General features: G+C 41.0%; 1 protein-coding gene and 1 pseudogene across 4 annotated transcripts in view; one reads left to right on the top strand and one right to left on the bottom strand.

Moving 5' to 3' along the window:
• Positions 1 to 328: 328 nt before the first annotated feature.
• On the bottom strand, positions 329 to 14,499 carry RBM24 (RNA binding motif protein 24). Of its 3 annotated transcripts, none has more exons than XM_081057891.1 (4): positions 13,095 to 14,499; positions 11,904 to 12,027; positions 10,398 to 10,452; positions 329 to 3,811 (listed from the first exon to the last, which is right to left on the bottom strand). In XM_081057891.1, exons 1-4 carry the CDS (start codon positions 13,260 to 13,262, stop codon positions 3,448 to 3,450), a joined length of 711 nt encoding a protein of 236 aa, XP_080914017.1. In that variant the 5' UTR covers positions 13,263 to 14,499; the 3' UTR covers positions 329 to 3,447. The 3 variants fall into 3 exon arrangements, with proteins under 3 accessions (XP_080914017.1, XP_080914018.1, XP_080914019.1); XM_081057892.1 differs by having other exon boundaries at positions 329 to 3,783; positions 13,095 to 13,487; XM_081057893.1 differs by lacking the exon at positions 13,095 to 14,499 and adding an exon at positions 12,763 to 12,832.
• The window catches only part of LOC308501484 (putative homeobox protein NANOG2), a 25,262-nt pseudogene continuing 22,786 nt past the window's right edge, over positions 13,842 to 16,317 (top strand). Inside the window, exon 1 of the transcript in view lies at positions 13,842 to 14,325. The product of the transcript in view is annotated as a putative homeobox protein NANOG2 (transcript). The remainder of the gene's footprint in view (positions 14,326 to 16,317) is intronic.

Raw genomic sequence — 16,317 nt, 5'->3', positions numbered from 1 at the left:
TATAATTTCCATTTGCCTAATACTTTAGAATTTCTAAAATGCTCTCATATCAGTAAATTCATTTAACCAGTACAAGCTGAGAGGTAAATAGAGCAACTATGTTGGGTACTATCAATTCACATTTTACCAGGGTAGAGGGGTTCAACACCAACCTGCTGGTAAGTAAACGACTCAGCCAGCTCTTTGGATCTCAGACCCATTACTTTTTCTAATTCTACAAATACAACTAGTAGCCTGCCTGACCAATATAAACATTATGTCATGGCTACTTTCCCCTCTTTGTTAGGTATTTGTAAGAACTTTTATTTGTTTGTTTATTTTTAGAAATATATGCTTTAGCATTATAAAGTAAAAACCTTCCCTTCTCTACGGCTGCTAATATTGATATTATGTAGATCAGGAAATACTCAAAGAAAGGTATATACAGCCTCTGGCTTGCCTGGGTATGGCTATTTTTGACAAGCTTTTCCCAGAACTGTCTGGCTTCTTTTTAATTGATAAATCAAATAATGTTTCATTTTAAAGTTGAGCAATCAATATATGGCTCATTGAGAACAGAAGTGACCTTGCATAAATCTGAAAAGTTAAATGTAGAACATGTCCTTTTGAATAAAATAATCATTGATGCATTGACTGAATTAAATAGCTTAGAAATTATTTTACTGATCCAATACCGTGAGCTCCAATAGTATCTCTCCCTAGGGATACTCTGGTAACTATTTTTCTTTGGAAAATTAAAAGCAATTGCAGTTTGAGATGGCTCTAAATAGGATGTTAGTTTTCATAAAATAAAGAGCATGATGGAGTCTGTTATCACAACATTCCACTGCTTATAATTTTTAAAAACTAATGGAGTTAATAGAAGATACTGTATCATGGATTAGTAAGACCAAGAGACCAAGAATCCATTCCGTAATTAACATAAAATATGCACTTTCAGACAATCAATCACTTTCAGACATGAGAGTCATTCATTTGACGTTCTAATATGCACCTTATTAGATACTGCCACATCATTGTAGACAAAAATTTAAAAATGAAAACATCCCAATAGGTGATTTCCTTTGTGGTTAGCTTCCACTATAGGACATTACAACAACTACTAGCAGTGATTATTTATCAAGAGCTTACTACATATTTGGCTCTGTGCCAAGTAGTTCCTATACTCTATTTAATATTTAAATAATTATGTGAGACAGGTATTACTGTCTCAACAGTATAGATGAGAAATCAATAAAAACCTCACCCAAAAAGTGGATTACAAAAAGCAACTTGCTCCATTCTCACTTCTAGAAAGTAATGGAGTCTAGAGCCAAGTCTCTGTTTTCCTGGCCCTAGCACCACTCTGCTACTCCAGCTTCAGGTTCACTGGGCCCCTGTATCCCACTCCTTTCAAGCAATCTTTAGTTAACCAATTATCAGTAGCATGAACAGTCCTTCAGGGTTCATTGTTGGGGGAGAACCTATCTCATTTGCTCAATATAAAGTAGTTACTGAGGTAATGAAATTTATTTAAAAGGTATAAAAACAGGGTGTCTGAGAAGCCTTCTGTACAGCTGAAAATGTTACATGTAAATCATGGCCATTAACTCTAGTTAAAAGGCGAGATCATTCTACCTTTACGACAAAATTAGATCAATGCAACAGAAGTTTTTAAAAATTATATTTAATACAAGTGAATAGATTAGAAGATCTGAAATGTTATAAAGCAATATACATAATGAATAAATAATTTGCACAGGAGAGTCATGTCTACATTACATAACACTGTCTAGTATGGGAATACTTAAAGTAAATCCAGTGATAATGGAGAAAGTCCATAAAAATGCTAACCTGTCTTCCCTTGTATGAAATTGTTCAAGTATAAAAATCCAATACAGTGTAAAATAGTATTCAATTTAGTTTAAGAATAAAAATTGCAAGTATTGCAGTTTCAGAAGAAAAATGTAAAGCAGCATTTAAAAACTACATAAACTACATAAGAATAGTGTTTAACTAATGAAGTACCAATAAATGAGATCTACACGAGCAAAAATCAGAGAAGGAAGCATGAAACTAGCAATATATCCTGTTTTTAAAAAAAACTAAAAACTAAAATAAACTAAAAATGTGTTAATGTAAGAGTACTCTCTTATACAGTGCACATATGAACTTAAATAAATCCAAGTCAACATCTTTAGTTGAACAGGTTAATATTTAATATGCTACATCTAGACCTACTAAATAATTTATGCCATGAGATGAATACATAATTTTACAGTGTCACATCTAAAGTTCCTTTCTTTAGAGTGCAGCATAGTAAAACTTAAAAATAAATATCTTAAATAGCATTACTATTAAGGCACAGTATAAACCACATTATCATTACCTCTGAAGAACTGTAATCTCAGTAACCTTGTTGTTTCGTGTACTGTATTCACTAATAAATAGTTTTAAATAGGACTCTGAAATAGATACTAAAAAGTGTAAAGTTATTTCAAAAGGGAAAAAAAATAAATGTCCTTAAGACAGTTCTTAAGGGTTTAGCGTCTGCAAACTTTACTGCCTTTAATCATAAGCCACGAGTCGACACAATAAATAGAAAGAGAAGGCTGTTGTAGTAAAAGCCTGATCCTATTTCAGAATCAGAATTGCTGACACCAGCAGATACAAGTTTCCCAAAATTGAAACAGGATGGGGAGAGGGATTAGAATGTGACAAGCTCATCAAACAAGCACAAGTGATGTGTTCTTTCCAGAACTGTGTTATTGATTGTCTGTACAGCTGTTGCACCCATTAATTCCACATCACTTGTTCCACAGTCCCACTCATCCACAGGATAGATGAGAAAATAGCTTTGGTGCCTGTCCACCATTTTACCCACTGCCACGCTCCTAGATTGATTGTTCGGTGCCCATTTTTTGAGACAGTAAGAACATGACCGTCTTACTTGAAAAAGTTCCACAGGCCATAGCGATGGTTAAAAATGACAATCAGTGCTTTCACCATTTTGTTTTTTAAATCTGCTTTTAAATGTAATTCAAGCTACATATTGCTCACTCTGTATTCCCTGGTTCAACTAGATTCAAATAGCATTTTCTAACTTGTAAAAGGCAGTTTGCTTCCCTGATACTATAAAAAGAGCAAAAATAAAAATCCCATTATAAAAGTGAACTTTCACTGTTACTCCTGCCATCATTTCCTAGCGGCCTTTCCTTTACACAGGCTCTTTGGGGTTAGTTTCCAAAAAATGCGCCCACTGCCCTCACTCTCACCTCTTTTTCATCTAGAACACTACTGGAGTATAAAAAAAATAATTCTGCTTCACAATAGCATAGTTGTGTTTTTTTGTTTTTGCTTTTTTTTTTTTTTAAAGCTGCTAAGTCAAGGTTAACTCTTATTAGCTACTAAAATTTGGGAAATTGGGAGGGAAAGAAAAAACAATTCAACTTTGATCAGGTGGCTGGTCTATTGCATTCGGTCTGTCTGCAGCTGCTGGGGCTGATACTGGCCAAACGCCGCGGCGGCGGCAGCAGCTGCAGCAGCGGCAGCAGCTGTGCCAGGTGCCGCTGCGGTGATTGGCTGCTGCACCGCGTAGCCGTAGCCCCCGGCGGTGACGTATCCTGCAGCAGCTGGAGAGGCTGCGTAGGGGTACTGGTCATAGGCGGCGGCGGCGGCGGCGGCGGCAGCTGCCGCGGAGTATTGTGCGTACGCAGCTCCAGTGTAATCAATGTAAGGTGTGGTGGAGGCAGCAGCTGCAGTCGGCTGGACGTGTGGAATGACCACTCCAGGCTGCACAAAAGCCTGCGGATAGACATAGTGGGCAGGTATCCTGTTGAGAAATGGAAAACAAAGTCAGGCAGTAGTTGCCTCCTACCTGTAGCAGGGCTTGTTCAGAGATAAGACAAACTCAAATTTAGTGGTTATTATGAGCATAGGGTTGCCACAATATCTACTTTCCAGTGGTCCGTAAAAGTACTCTGGCAGTAGCCAAAATCAGGGAGTGCCCCCAAAGGAATTCAACAAAAAAATATGACGAATCCTTCCCTGCTAGAATTTTTTTTTTAATGATCATTTAGAACCAATAAATACCATTAAGCAAAAGTCTGGAAACTAAATTACGGTTCGTGATGGCCACGCACATGAGGTATTTAATAAATGCTTAATTGATTAAGACCAGAAACTTTTGTAATGAGTTTGTAAAACAAAACTGTTTAGCGAGTAGAAAAATTCTTAGCCATGAATACAAGACTCAGAAGGTAATCGTGATCATTCCATTCCGTGGGGCTGATGGCTGCTTTGTCAAAACTACAATAAATTTCAACAAAATCTGTATGTTTATTATCATGGCAACCCTACTTGAAATTGCTATGCAGACTCAGCACACATTAATCTCTCTGCAACCTCAGTCACCCTTATTAAAAATAATAATAAAAAAAGAAGCAGGCGACACAATAAAAGAGTTTAAAAGTTCACAAGTGTGGTAAACACAGCAGAATCACACTTCTCAAACGAACTGTAGTGCAGCTCACTCTATCACAAGAGGCTGTTGTGGGAAGCTACAGAAATGCTATTAACATTCATGGCAGTGACTCCCAAAGAGATGTGCAGCACACTTTTTGTCTTTCTTTCTTTCTTTTTCTCCATAAAATTCATAAGGACACAAGGGTCAATCAAACCTGTTTGACTATCAGGCAACTGAAGGTCAGCCAGCTTGTTTATCTCTATGCAAGACAGACAGAAGGGGTTTTGGGGAAATGATGAGGTTGAGGGAAAAGGTAGGGACAGGGAAATGCAACTAAATATTTCTAAAATTAATAAAACTTAGAAGGTTTACATTGCAATGAGCAAGGAAACATTTTTTTTGCACATCTACTAACTTATTTTAAGCTCCAAATCAACAGAAATAGATTTATTAGCATATCTGTTTTAAATCTGTGCTATGAGTAGATATTTTATCCAAATTCTTTCTATTATTATGTAGTATCCTGCAAAAGTTCAAGAAAGTGACACACAATCAAGTACCTTTTAAAATTATACATTCAGAGATCGCATACAAGACATACTTCAATGACTTAAACATTAATTTTGTTAAAAGGTAAATCACAAGAGGTATTTTTAAAACCCCATGCATCTTAGCTCTCACTCTTGTGATTCATTACTGCCCATTTAAAACACTACCATGAATATATATGATTTAGTTACTCTTTCTTTAAAATAATCTCCAACAAAACCCTCTATATTTCCAAAAATATGACACTATAATGCCATCTGGTTGTTGGCAAAGCCAACTCATAAGAAGTACAAATAACAATCATATTTTAAAGAACTCAAAACAGAAAACTTCACATTTAGTTATTCAAATAACATAGATTTTGCTTTGCCTTTTCAGAGTTTTACTGAAAACACTCATTAACGAACATTCATGGAAAAGATGGATTTATCACAGAGGGCAGTGAACTTTGACCCCAATGATAAAAATACACACCATTCTACTAGACTTGTAGATCTTTCCCAGTGCCAGGAGAAACCACGTCATCAAGGGTTTCTCAGGACACTCAGTGATGTTCTTAATTGCTTGTCAGAAACCAGACGCACGGTCATGCACACACTCAAAACTTTTCTGCAGGTCAGGTGACCGGTTCACTCCCAGCGACAGGTGTGGCTTTATGAAACACTGTCCCTGGAGGCCGCTGTGTCCACAATGTGTGGACATGGTTAAGAGAGCCGACACTCACGCCAGTTTACATGTGGTGATGGACAGCAGAGGCTGCAGCCGGGCTATTTTTGATCCTGTCATGCGACAAGGGTTTCCAGCGGGTAAAATGTCTTTATAAGGCCAAAGTAAAACATCTATCAGCTGCAAAGGCCAGCCGGTATGAATCTCACTGATATGGAAACATTAACCCCTGTACTCCCAATGTTTTAAAGACAACGTGATGGTTGCTAGGTTTGTATCTTTGAATTAAGGTGTTAACTGAAAATAAGTTTAGCCTACAAAAGGGCGGGATAAAATTGTGTGTATGTGTATAAAGAATGCATCAAACGATAGGCAGGGTTGCTTACAGGACTCTTGTCTCTGCATTTATTTTACATTAATAGTTTTCATTTGATAATGCCAAATCTATGAGAGTATAAAGTTCCTTGGAACATCAGAATCTTACATGAAGTCTGATAAGAGTTAAGAAGACATCTGGAAGACAAATGAAACCCTGGAGTCCTTTAAGGCTTAGAGAAAGGAGATCCCAGATGATCATGGAGAGCCTAAAATATCTCAGTTCAGGAAGGAGGGCAGAATTGGACTCAAGTGTAAGGTGGCACTTCTCAAACAATTCCTGTTAGGAGTTCTTTTAATAGCCTAAGGAACCCATTAAGGCAATTTGGGAATCTCTCTCCTATTCGGTATCTATCAACATCCTTTCCCTCAATTAATCATAGAATGTACACATCTAACAATTACAAAAGCCCAGGAAAAAAGATACTTTGGATAATTTTCAAAAACAATTTTCTATGTTTTCCTTTTCTTTCTATCTCTGAAGGTCCCTCTGCCATCTCTCTGTGACTTTTGACATCCTAACTGGTTTTCTCTTCCAATCGATCACAAAGCTGCAGACAAAGTCTTCATCTCATTTACTTGCTCAAAGTCATCTATGGCCCTAATATCATGCCAAACTAAGTACAAATTTCTTAAACTTTGGTATGCTAGGACTTTTATGCTTCTGGCTTCGAAATACTTCTTCCAGTAATACTTTCCACCTTTCCTTGAACCCAGGCCATCTGGGCTTTTCACTGTTTCTGGGACATACCACACATTCCTAGGTCCTCACCTTTGCTCCTGCCATACCTTTGCCAGCAATGCCAACCCTCACTCCATCTCTATCTGTTGAAATCCAAATCCAATCCACCCTACCTCTCACACTCTCAACATGTAGAGCCTGCAGGAATTTGCTTCACCTTTCAGTCTTACAAATTTCTCATATATCAAATGAACCTAATATTTCCAACCATGAATTGCTGTGCATTAAATAAAATTACGTGAAGCGCCTACAATGACGAACATAGTAAGTACTCAATACAAGAGTTCCTTATCCTCCACCATTCTTTAACATCTAGGTCAGTTTCTACCTCCTTCTTGAAGCCTTCCTGGATCCCACCAACCTGATGTCTCTCTCCCTTATCTGAAGATGAAGAACCAGTCCTTCCGGGTGCTTGTCAGTTTTCTTGTTAGATTACGAGAGAATGGGGTTGTGTCTTACTGGCTACAGCTTGACAGAGAGGAAAGAATATGTCTTTTGAGGTCAGGCAAACCATGATTATGAACCTAAAACCAAACCCTATTGCTTACTAGCCCTGTAGGATGTTAATTCACCTCTCTGCATCTCAGTTTTATTACCCATGAATAGGTCTTTAACAGTGCCTTCATCAAATATTACTGTGAGAATGAAATAATATCATTTATTTAACTCCCTTATCAGTACAAAGATGTAGCAGATGTTCAGTTTGTTATTTACTGTCTCTCCTTCCCCTTTTTAGTAGACAGTAGAATACCTTGTACAGTGTTAACACAACTAGCATAAAACTTAGCACTTAAACGTGTACTATGTAAATATTTACGTGTATTTCAACCCGATCTAAACTAGCCTAGAATTTTCTACTCACATATCCACAGTCTCTCTTCTCCAAGGTTTCAACAAAGAATTGCTTCTTCCAAACAAAAAATGTATAAGACATTGTTCAGCAAATCCACAAGATTCTATACATCTTCCCACTGTGTTATATCAGAAATTCCTTCAGGCCAAGATTTTCTCTTTAAAGGCCCAGAGTAATTTGGGGTCCATATTTAAAAAAAAAAATAGTTCAGTTACTAGAATTTCAACCAAGTCAAGTAAAATTAAAAATTCTCAAGCTTCTTTCCAGGCCTAAAATAAGAACATGTGGCATTCAAATAGAATTTAGGATGACCAGGTGTGAGTTGTTAGGTACAGACTCTGGGAATTAGAGCAGTGTTGAGAACCCCTTAAAAAAGAAAGAGAAGGCTTGCTTGAACCATCTGGAATGCTATCAATTTTTAATAAGAATCTCAAGTGCAAACAATTTATGCAAAAGTAATAATCATGGTCCTTTATAAACACAGCTAATATTAAAAGGGGTGCAAAACGAAAGGTTACTATCAAAACACGCTTGATTTAAAATTTTCATATGACACAGTTTACTCTGGTTGTTCTTATTTTCCTCACACTACTTTCTTTCTCAAGGTTCTAAAAGGACTATGACAACCAGTCCAGATTTCTATGTCTCGCGCTTAAGATCCTCCATAAACATTCTTTATTTACTGAGTCTTTTCTCCTCTGTGTCTTTGCTTATGCTCACCTCACCCTGTACCCTTCAGACATGGCCGTTGTTCCTTTTACCTGTCCAGGATACAGCCATAGGTTCAAGTCCAGTTCCAGTCCCCACAAAGCCTAGTTCATCTCCTCCAACTTGCCTATTTTCTTGCTATTCTGAATTCTTGTTGTATTGAAAACAATACCAAGTAATTTGGCAATAAAGTTCCTGATTGGTTTATGTTAGTTTTGCTTCTCACACTAAAGGGCAATGTCGTTCTTTTGTATCACAGAAAAAAAATAAACAATCCTAATATCTGTTGATCAATTTAGTTGTGTATCTGTTTCAAGAATATTAGTGTGAAATCATGACTAAGTTCACCATCACTTCTTAAGATGTACATTATCCTCCCCAATCCCTCTTTAAACATAGTGTAGACCAACGAGATGGGGACTCCCAGGAGTAATTGGACTCATCAACCCACTAATTGCTGTCAGTATCCAGGATGATTTGGGCGAGGCATTAATAAATAGCTATGGATATATGAAGGCTTTTTAATCATATTAGACAGAAGACTCTTTTATGGTTTTAAAAAAAGTAACAGTTGGCAATAAGAGTGAGGTATCAATATGTTAAAGGGAGCTTTATAAGAAGGTATTCATGGACGATATAACTTGACTCTTCCAAGTCAAAATATTATTACTTTTTTGGGGTCTATTCTTCGAGATACATAAGGTAGACAGCTAACTATATAGATAGAATCTAATCTTCCAGCTTACACATGTAGATGTTTAAGTGCTAAGCTAAAGAAGAAATTATCACTGAGGATAAAACGTTTCTTGAACAGTTAGAATATTTGAAAAGGAAGTTTAAATCTCTGGCATTAGAGTTATAGCAATGTTGATCATGTAGAATACAGCCAAAACAGACTCTTAAGCGCTCAGAATAAATTTAGGTGGTACGGGATCTCCCACCCATATCATGTCTGAATGAAAAGAAAACAAGGGAGCTCAAATGAGGAAAGCTGGTAATCACAGAATCCAGAGACAACACAAATATGAGCAGGCTGTTCACCTGAGTTAGGTCTAAAAGGTGAAAGTTAGTGCTACTCTACTCAAAAAAATTGGCTAGTGTTAATGAAATCTGATGAGAGTTGTTGAACCTTTAAATTAGAAGGCCTAAAAGTGGATACACATTGCAAAAGAAAGAACCCCATTCCCAGAAAATTCCCCAGTAAAACAGAAACTTAGGACATGCAAGCAATGTATCTGTATTCTTACAGAGGAAAATCACACAATTTAGCACTCACTACAAAAGTATGGTTAAATAGAAGTCACAGGCTACAGCTTGAAAGCAAGGGGGGAAAAAAGAAAAAAAAAAAAAAGAGGCCCTTTGCTTCCCATGGCAAAGTCAAAAGTCAACACTCCTCAACACCACCAAAACCAAAACACAAAGAGCCCCTTCCCCGAGGAAAAGAAAACACTTTCACTACAGCTCTTTTCAATTAAGTAAAAAGCACACAGTTTAGCTATCAACACCACTTCATTACTGTAATAAATAAAATAAAGCACACGGAGGTCTATTGACTATTGTGAAAAATAAAACAACACCAACATCCATGCATCGTTAATCACCATCTGAGCTTGTGTGTCTGAGTCTACTGGTTACAGAGTTTAATTCCAAACAGAACTATTCCACCTCTTATCATCGTATCCTTCTGATCAGTTAGCTTAACTGTATAGGAGCCCTGTCAGGTTAGAAAGAGATAAATAAAATTGAGTCAAGTTGAACAGTAGTAATGGTGTTGGGACACAATTGTCTTGTACACAAGTCATACCTGGTATTTTTGTTTTGTTTTGTTTTGTTAATCATAAGCTCAAAATTTGTCTGGTTTGGAGGCTGCATACTTGGTCAGATAACTTGACTCATCTAAAAATATTTATATTATCAGCATTAAAAATACACAATCATATATAAATAGGTATAATCAGGAACATTCTGTGACATGATGGTCTTGTCTGTACATAACAAAGAAGCAGGTTAATAAATAATAGCCATATTGAAACTTAGGAGGGCCTGATTAATTGACTTACCCAAAAGGTCTTTGTATAAGGGCTGGATGAAGTTGTTGAACACCAAAGGCAAAACCTAACAACAAAACATACCACATTCTCTATTTGTGCATGGTTAGGCATTTACAACTCCTACGTATAACGTGTAATCACAACTATCACTTAGAAAAAAATAACTATTCTTTTGATACTTTAGGGAAAATGTTATATATTTTTTAAAATGTCACTTTTATTAATGTTATTGTTGATCCAAATAAAAATTTTAATAGGCTACACATGGAAACTAACAATTATCAAAGTTTAGTTGACAGACATACAATAAGACCTTAGAAAATTAGACCAGGGAAAGAAAAATTCTCATGGAATGAAACCAAGAACAATAGGACTTGATAATGAAGTTACATGTCACAAATATTCCTACAATTCTGAATCATGAGCTATAAAAATCATGAGCTTTGTAATTTGGAACATTCTGGAATGCTTTGGACAACGCTGTGGAACATTATGGATTTTACAGATTACACTATGAAAATTCACAAAAACAATCTCTCCTTTCCTTTTTTTCTGGGTAGTATACACACAATGTATTAGACAAATACATGTTTTATAATGTTCATGGATATTTGCACATGCACTCACTTTCTTGACAACCCAGTTTCCTAGTAAATCTGTTTGGATGGAATGTCAACGTCTTCCCAAAATTTCAGATGGAAAGACTTAAGAGTGAAGAGTACATGATTTAAAACAAGTTGCTTACCCAAGAAAAGAGAATGTTCAATAGTCAGCTCTCAATTATTTGTGCTAATGCAAAGGGCAGTGTTTTAAGTAATACAAAAGGTCATATTTTCACATAGACAAAATTGTGCTCCCTTTGATGATTAATAGCTTATTGACTTTGGAGTAAACCATTTCTCATCTCTAAGCATGTTTCTTCACCTGTAACGTGAGGGTCTTGGAGGATGTGAAATGGCTCTATTTTCTTTAATTACTAATATTCTGTGATTTTATGTTAAACATTTATCATCCAGACACCCCAACACTAACCCTTAGCCTTCTCTTGGAACACTGTTCAAGTCTGAGTGCCTGCTCTGAGCACAGCGCAACAGGTGACAAAAAGAGAGACAACACTAAATTAGGAAGTATAACCAGTTGGAGTCGACAAATTTGGCCCATATGATCCACATGTGAGTTATCTCCAAATGGCTAAAAATTGGAAAATGGACAGTGAACTATGACTGTATGTCATAGGAAACAGGTGAGTCAAGCCTAAGTAGGGTGTGTACAAACGATCCAGATCCCCAAGAACTATTTTTGCACACAGGTTTATTTCAAGACCTGAAAGGAGTGTTCACAGTTCTCATTTATTTATCTTCAATGCCTTGGTAGAATAACTAGTCATGGTTCAACTTGACTAAACACATCTATGCGTTGTCCTGGACCAATGTCTTCTCAATCAGGGATTCACTCTATTCAGAAGTGGGGATCTCTAGTGGGAAGGGGAGGTAGGGACAGACCACTGCTTCTCACCTGGTTGCATGATCCTTGGTTTTGCTCCCAAGTATGCCAGATTCACATTGGCCTTCCTTCCATCAATGATGGGGTTGGGGTCCTTGCAGGCCCTTTCCGCAGCAGCTCGGTCGGCCATGGTGACCTTAGCAACATACACACACAGACATACATACAAAGCTCTAAATCAGCCCTTGAAAGAAACCAAAATAGCACTGGAAAAGTCATTTATGATAAAACTAAGGGGGAGGGGAGAGTTCTTAAACTTTTTTTCCTTTTTGTTCTTTCTTCTACCCCCCACCCTTTCCTGGAACTTACTCTTTGATCCCCCATCCGAAAAGAAAAGAACACACACACACACACACTCCCAAGTCTTAAGGGTGCTAGTAGGGCCTAGCAAAAATTTGGAAGCCTGAATTCTGTCTTAGAACTCCTCCTCCAAACGCCCCCCAGATCTGTACCCTGCCTAGGAGGAACTGTTTGCTTCAAAGTCCAGCCTCCCATCCGTCGATGCTCCCAATCACCCTCTAACACTCCCCAATGATAATAGCTATTGTCCTACTCCGAGGCTCCCTGGTCTTGGGCAGCTGAACTTGCACGCTAAATCTCCAGGAAGCTTAGCATGCTTTCTTTCGGTTCGGCCAAGAGCCACACCATCATCATTTTAAAGAACCCACCTTGCAATTTAGAAAAAGGGGGCGGGGGAGGCTGGCATAAGGAGAGTTCCAGACCTCCTGGGGTTTCTCCTCCCACCCCAGTCTAAACGCCAGAAGACACACGCATTTTTACAAAGCAACAGCGCGTTTAATGACCGGCCTTCACCCGGGAATGCAATACTGTGGGATTGCGGCCCCTCGGTCCCAGCCCTCCGCACCCCTACATGCAGCAGTCGTTACAGTTCTCTCCTTTCACTCCTGCTCCTCCTGTCCCCCGACACCGCACAGCGCTAGGTTCAGTCGCCTCCCCCCGATGCAGGAGCCGGCCCTCCCTTCCAAGCTCCGCGGCGCGCAAACTTTCAGTTCAGCCGGGAGCGAAGGGGCAGCGCAGCTCAGCCCGCGGGCTTCCTCGCACGGTCACGCCGGGCCCCAAACTCCGACCCTCGGGGCTAAGCGCCACTCGGTCCATCCCGCCCCCGCAGTCCTGTTTCCCTGCGGGGTTCTTGGTCGCCCCCAGCCCGCTCCCCCCACCCCAGCCCGCATCCGCGCAACTTACAAATCCGTAGCCCCGGGACTTGCCGGTCTGCCGGTCGGTGATGACCACCGCCTCCTCGATCTCGCCGAAGACCTCGAAGTACTTGCGCAGGCTGGCGTCGGTGGTGTGGTAGGGCAGCCCCCCGACAAAGATCTTGGTGTACGTCGTGTCCTTCTGAGTCGTGTGCATCTTCGCGCCCGCCCCGCGGCTCGGGCTCCGGCTGCGGCTGCGGCTGCGCCTCCTCCTCCGGCCCCGCGTCTCCTGCACCCTTTCGCGGCCGCCCGGGGCGGAGGGCGAGTCCGGGGGCGAGGGCGGCGGCGCGGCGGGGGCGGCTGGCCGGGGGCGGCCGAGGACGCCGGGTGCTTGGCCGCCGAAGTCGCCAGAAGCCACGGAGACTTGACTCGCCTCTCTCCTCCCTTCCCCCCTGCCGGTCACGGTACAAATTCTCCGGATCGTCTGGGTTAAGATCCGGTTCTATACGATGTGCAAAAGCGGGTCCCACTCACCAGGCGGCGAGGCCAAAAATGAAAAGAGAGGGTGGTCCTCAGGCGAAGAACGGGGTGCGTTTAGAGGTAGATTTTTCTTTCGTAGAAATTAGGTAGGTGTCTCGAGTGGGGCGTGGGTAGGGTCGGCAGGGAGCGCAGCGCGGCGCGGAGGTGGGTGGGCGGGCGGGGGGCGCGGCGGCGGGGCCGGGGGTGTGGGACCCCGCGCTGCTTCGGCTCCCGTTCTGTCCCTCCCGCCGCAGAAACTGGAAGACAAGTGGCGCGGATGGCTCTCCCTCTCTCTGTTCCCTTCCCCCGCGGGCCGGGGGTCGGCGCCCGGCTGGGGAGGGGGCGGGCCGGACGCCTGCGATTGGCCACGGCCGCACCTGGGGCGCCCGGCGCCGCCGCCCCCCAGCTGTTGAGAACAGCTGCTTCTTTCCCCGCGCGGCGCGGAGCTGGGCCGCTGGGCTTGGGCTCTGGAGCCCGTGCTGGGGTAGGGCTGGGGACGGCTGAAGGCCTTGCTCTCAGTGTCGCCGCTCTAACCCTTCAAAATCCTGGGGACTCCGCGCGGCCCCAGGCGGGACTGCGCCCGAGGAAGAAGCTGCGTGGCTTTCCAAATCGAAAACGCGAGTCCTTTGCGCTCCGACACGGTGACAGGGCCGGCAACCTGGACAGAGCAGCTGGGGGCCCCGAGGCCTGGGGCGGTTCTCTGAGAGGCCAGTCCCTTCCCAAGCGCGGTGGGCCACGGAAGCTCGGGCAACAAGAACCAAGTAGAGTTATCTGGGGTCTAGAGAGCTTGAAGGAAGGTCCCCCAACCTGCCTTGACCCGAAGAGCCAGTGGTGGGGACAACCGGCGAGGCAGAGCCAGAAGGGGGAAAAAAAAAAAAAAAGGTCTAGGCTTGGGTGTGCTGGGGAGAACCATTAGCTTTAATTGCTCAAGGCCCAGCCAAGCTAAGTAACCGTAGACAGCTAAGTTTATCAGGCACCGCCTTCTATTTCAGAGGACCATAAATTAGTACTTTAGCCCCCACAGTCGACAAATTTGTGTTTCCTCCCTAACTATTAGGGAAGGTTGTTACAGATTTCTCACCATAAATTTTCTCTCTCTTTTTTTCCTAAACAGAGAGTTAATCTATTTCCTTGTATTTGAATTGCAAATTCATATGTAGTGACTTGACCTCGACTGTTTTATCAGGATGTAATTGTAAAAGGTTACATAATCACTGGTTTCTACCAGCAGAGCTTTAAAGCATTTGTAGGCAATATACACTTTAGTGCAACCCATACATATTCATTTTTATATCAGCTTTTTGCAACTTCTTTTTATCAAGAGTACACACATTCAATTAGGCAGTAAAATAATTGCCATATTGGAGGTTTGGATAGATATTTAATGTGAGCAGAATGTTTCACCCACCACTGAGAGTGTACAATTTGCTTTTAAGTCATTTCCACCAGTAGTGCCCACTGACGTCTGCCCCACGCCACCATTTTTTCCCTTTAAAGTAGTTCAGTATGTTAACCTACTATTAACAAGGCATGTACTTTGTTTCCCTTTCCGTGGCACTTTTGCAGCTCAAGAGGGTGAGATATATTGCATTTGCAAAGGCTAATGGGAATGCAGATATTCTTGTGTAAAATATTAAATTCTGCTTTTTATTTTTCTGACTTCTGCATGAGGTTGGCCTTTGGAGGTCAGGAGTTTCTGTAAGTTTGAATTGCCAGTGGGAGATACTGAGAAATAAGAAATCTAAAGTTTTTTGGAAAATGTTTTTAAAATCCTATTGAAGAAAAAATAAAACATTTTGCATGCACACAAGAGCCAGCAAGTGAAATTGTGAACACTCTCTCTTCATTGCTTAAGTAAAGTACAGGTTTACAAGGGACTGTGTGCGATAATTTTTAAAAATTAGAAAGCAGACCATGAAACAGAGGAGCCTTTTTTTTTTTTTTTAAATATTCAACATCCATCTTGCAATGTTACTTAAGAATTACTATACTGAAATGAGGCTCAGGCAGAAACTCTTTTGTGAGGGAGGGGAAACTACCTACAGAGAAGCCTTAAAGAGAAGAGTGACTTTGGCTGTGTCACCTCTCTTCCTACCTTGATGGGGAGCCCACCCGGAGGGGACTGCGATAACATCAGGGAAGGAGGCTGTCTGGGAGTGTAGCCAGCAGCTGGATGTTCACTAGGTACAGTGGTGCGATCTACAAGGAAATTCTGATCCCAGGTTGGGATACCTGTGTCTTAGAACTTGGCTTCTAGAAATTAGATGCGTCCCTGCCATAGTCCCAGAGAACATAATGCAGCTGCCCTCCTCCCACCTCGTCTAACTCTTGACTCGTGTGCTTTTATTCCTTCAGTCGAACAGTCAATATTTGATAGCTTTGCTTGAAACTTTGTTCACTTTGTATGAAATGGTGCCTGGATATCCTTGATTTTAAATTCCAGAGATGATCAAAGCATTACGAATAATCTGGTGTTACGTGATTCACTGAGAAAAAAGGTTAAGAGGAATGGAGATTCCTTATTTTGGAATGGAGATTCCAATTTAAATAGAAGCCATAATTCATATCCAGTTCAGCTTGATAAACCATTGAGCGCCGCCCACAGGCAGGCACTGTGCTAGGGCTAGGCATTATTGACACTGGGTTTTGTTTTACATCTGCACAAAAGTAGGTACAGTTACAACGGCCAGATCCATTCTTGGTGGATTTATGAACCTGAGCCATCAGACCATGTAGACTTGGAGCCATAAAAT

Source organism: Rhinolophus hipposideros (genome assembly GCF_964194185.1).
Source record: "Rhinolophus hipposideros genome assembly, chromosome: 8".
Taxonomy (NCBI): domain Eukaryota; kingdom Metazoa; phylum Chordata; class Mammalia; order Chiroptera; family Rhinolophidae; genus Rhinolophus; species Rhinolophus hipposideros.
This window is presented reverse-complemented; position numbering and strand designations above follow the sequence as displayed.

Bases quoted from the DNA above. Each gene is read 5' to 3' on its own strand.
- RBM24 (XM_081057891.1), bottom strand. From the start codon at position 13,262: ATGCACACGACTCAGAAGGACACGACGTACACCAAGATCTTTGTCGGG. The intron at 12,028-13,094 runs GTAAGTTGCGCG...TATGTTGCTAAG, and splicing joins AGTCCCGGGGCTACGGATTT to GTCACCATGGCCGACCGAGC. The intron at 3,812-10,397 runs GTAAGTCAATTA...ATTTCTCAACAG, and splicing joins CTTATACAAAGACCTTTTGG to GATACCTGCCCACTATGTCT.